We start from the raw sequence: 859 nt of genomic DNA on the forward strand, positions 1-859 counted from the left end.
CCACAGGGGCCTGCACTGGTCTTTTCCATCCCAGTTAATCTGATTCCAGTGCATCACATCCACATTTGGCCCCTTGCAGGTTGCACAGCACTGGGAAGCTGGCTAGCCCTGGTTTAAAACACGCCTGATTAGCTATAGCAACCCCCAGTACCGGCAGGCAGAACTCCTCGAAGGCAGGCTTGACAAAGGTGGTGTACTGGGTAAGGATCTGCTCCAGGTCCCGGCCACGCTTCATGTCCCGCAGCACTGGGGGGGGGCCATAAAAATAAAAAAATTAAACAGCCAAAGGGTGGTATGTTGGAGGGTTCTGGGGCAGGAGAAAGCACCCGTATGCACAGCTGCGGGCGAGGGGTGCCAGGGACCAGCCTTACCTCGGCGGGACAGCCTGACATCCGAATCAGTGTCAACAAAGAGGCGGAGGTGGAACATATCGCGGATGTCCTGGTTGTAGAAGACCAGGATGCCCTCAAATAGCACAACATCAGCAGGATACACCACTGTGGTTTCTGGCAACCTGGGAAGAGCAGTGGGCATAGAGGGACATTAGGGGAACAGTGTCTGATAAGCCACAGCAGCTGGTGCAGCTCCGTGACATGGCTGGGGAAGGAAGAGGAGGGGAGGGCATCTGCCCAGACCTATCACTATGTGCAAATGGCTCCTGACAAGAGGCCTGGACAGCTTGTGCAAAGCCATACACCAGGCACAGGCACTGTACCTGGAATGGGTCACAAAATCATAGGTGGGCACCTCCACGGTTTTCCCTTCCACGATATGCATCAGTGTCATGTGCATCAAGTCGTTGTCAAACGCGTCTGTGCAGGAGGAAACAGAGGCCAGGCTTAGGGCTTGGGGGGGGGGG

The 859-nt window shown here is 55.6% G+C and overlaps 1 protein-coding gene across 1 annotated transcript in view; it reads right to left on the reverse strand.

Annotated features, from left to right (window-relative positions):
- UCK1 (uridine-cytidine kinase 1) overlaps nucleotides 1-859 on the reverse strand; it is a gene marked incomplete at its 5' end in the record, with an annotated part of 12,185 nt that overhangs the window by 8,076 nt on the left and 3,250 nt on the right. The window contains 3 exons of the mRNA XM_019510299.1: nucleotides 209-246; nucleotides 372-514; nucleotides 716-812. Of these exons, the coding sequence (XP_019365844.1) occupies nucleotides 209-246; nucleotides 372-514; nucleotides 716-812 (278 nt within the window). The remainder of the gene's footprint in view (nucleotides 1-208; nucleotides 247-371; nucleotides 515-715; nucleotides 813-859) is intronic.

The sequence above is a fragment of the Gavialis gangeticus genome, unplaced genomic scaffold, assembly GCF_001723915.1.
Source record: "Gavialis gangeticus isolate Ggan-Ray unplaced genomic scaffold, GavGan_comp1, whole genome shotgun sequence".
In the NCBI taxonomy this organism is placed as follows: Eukaryota; Metazoa; Chordata; order Crocodylia; family Gavialidae; genus Gavialis; species Gavialis gangeticus.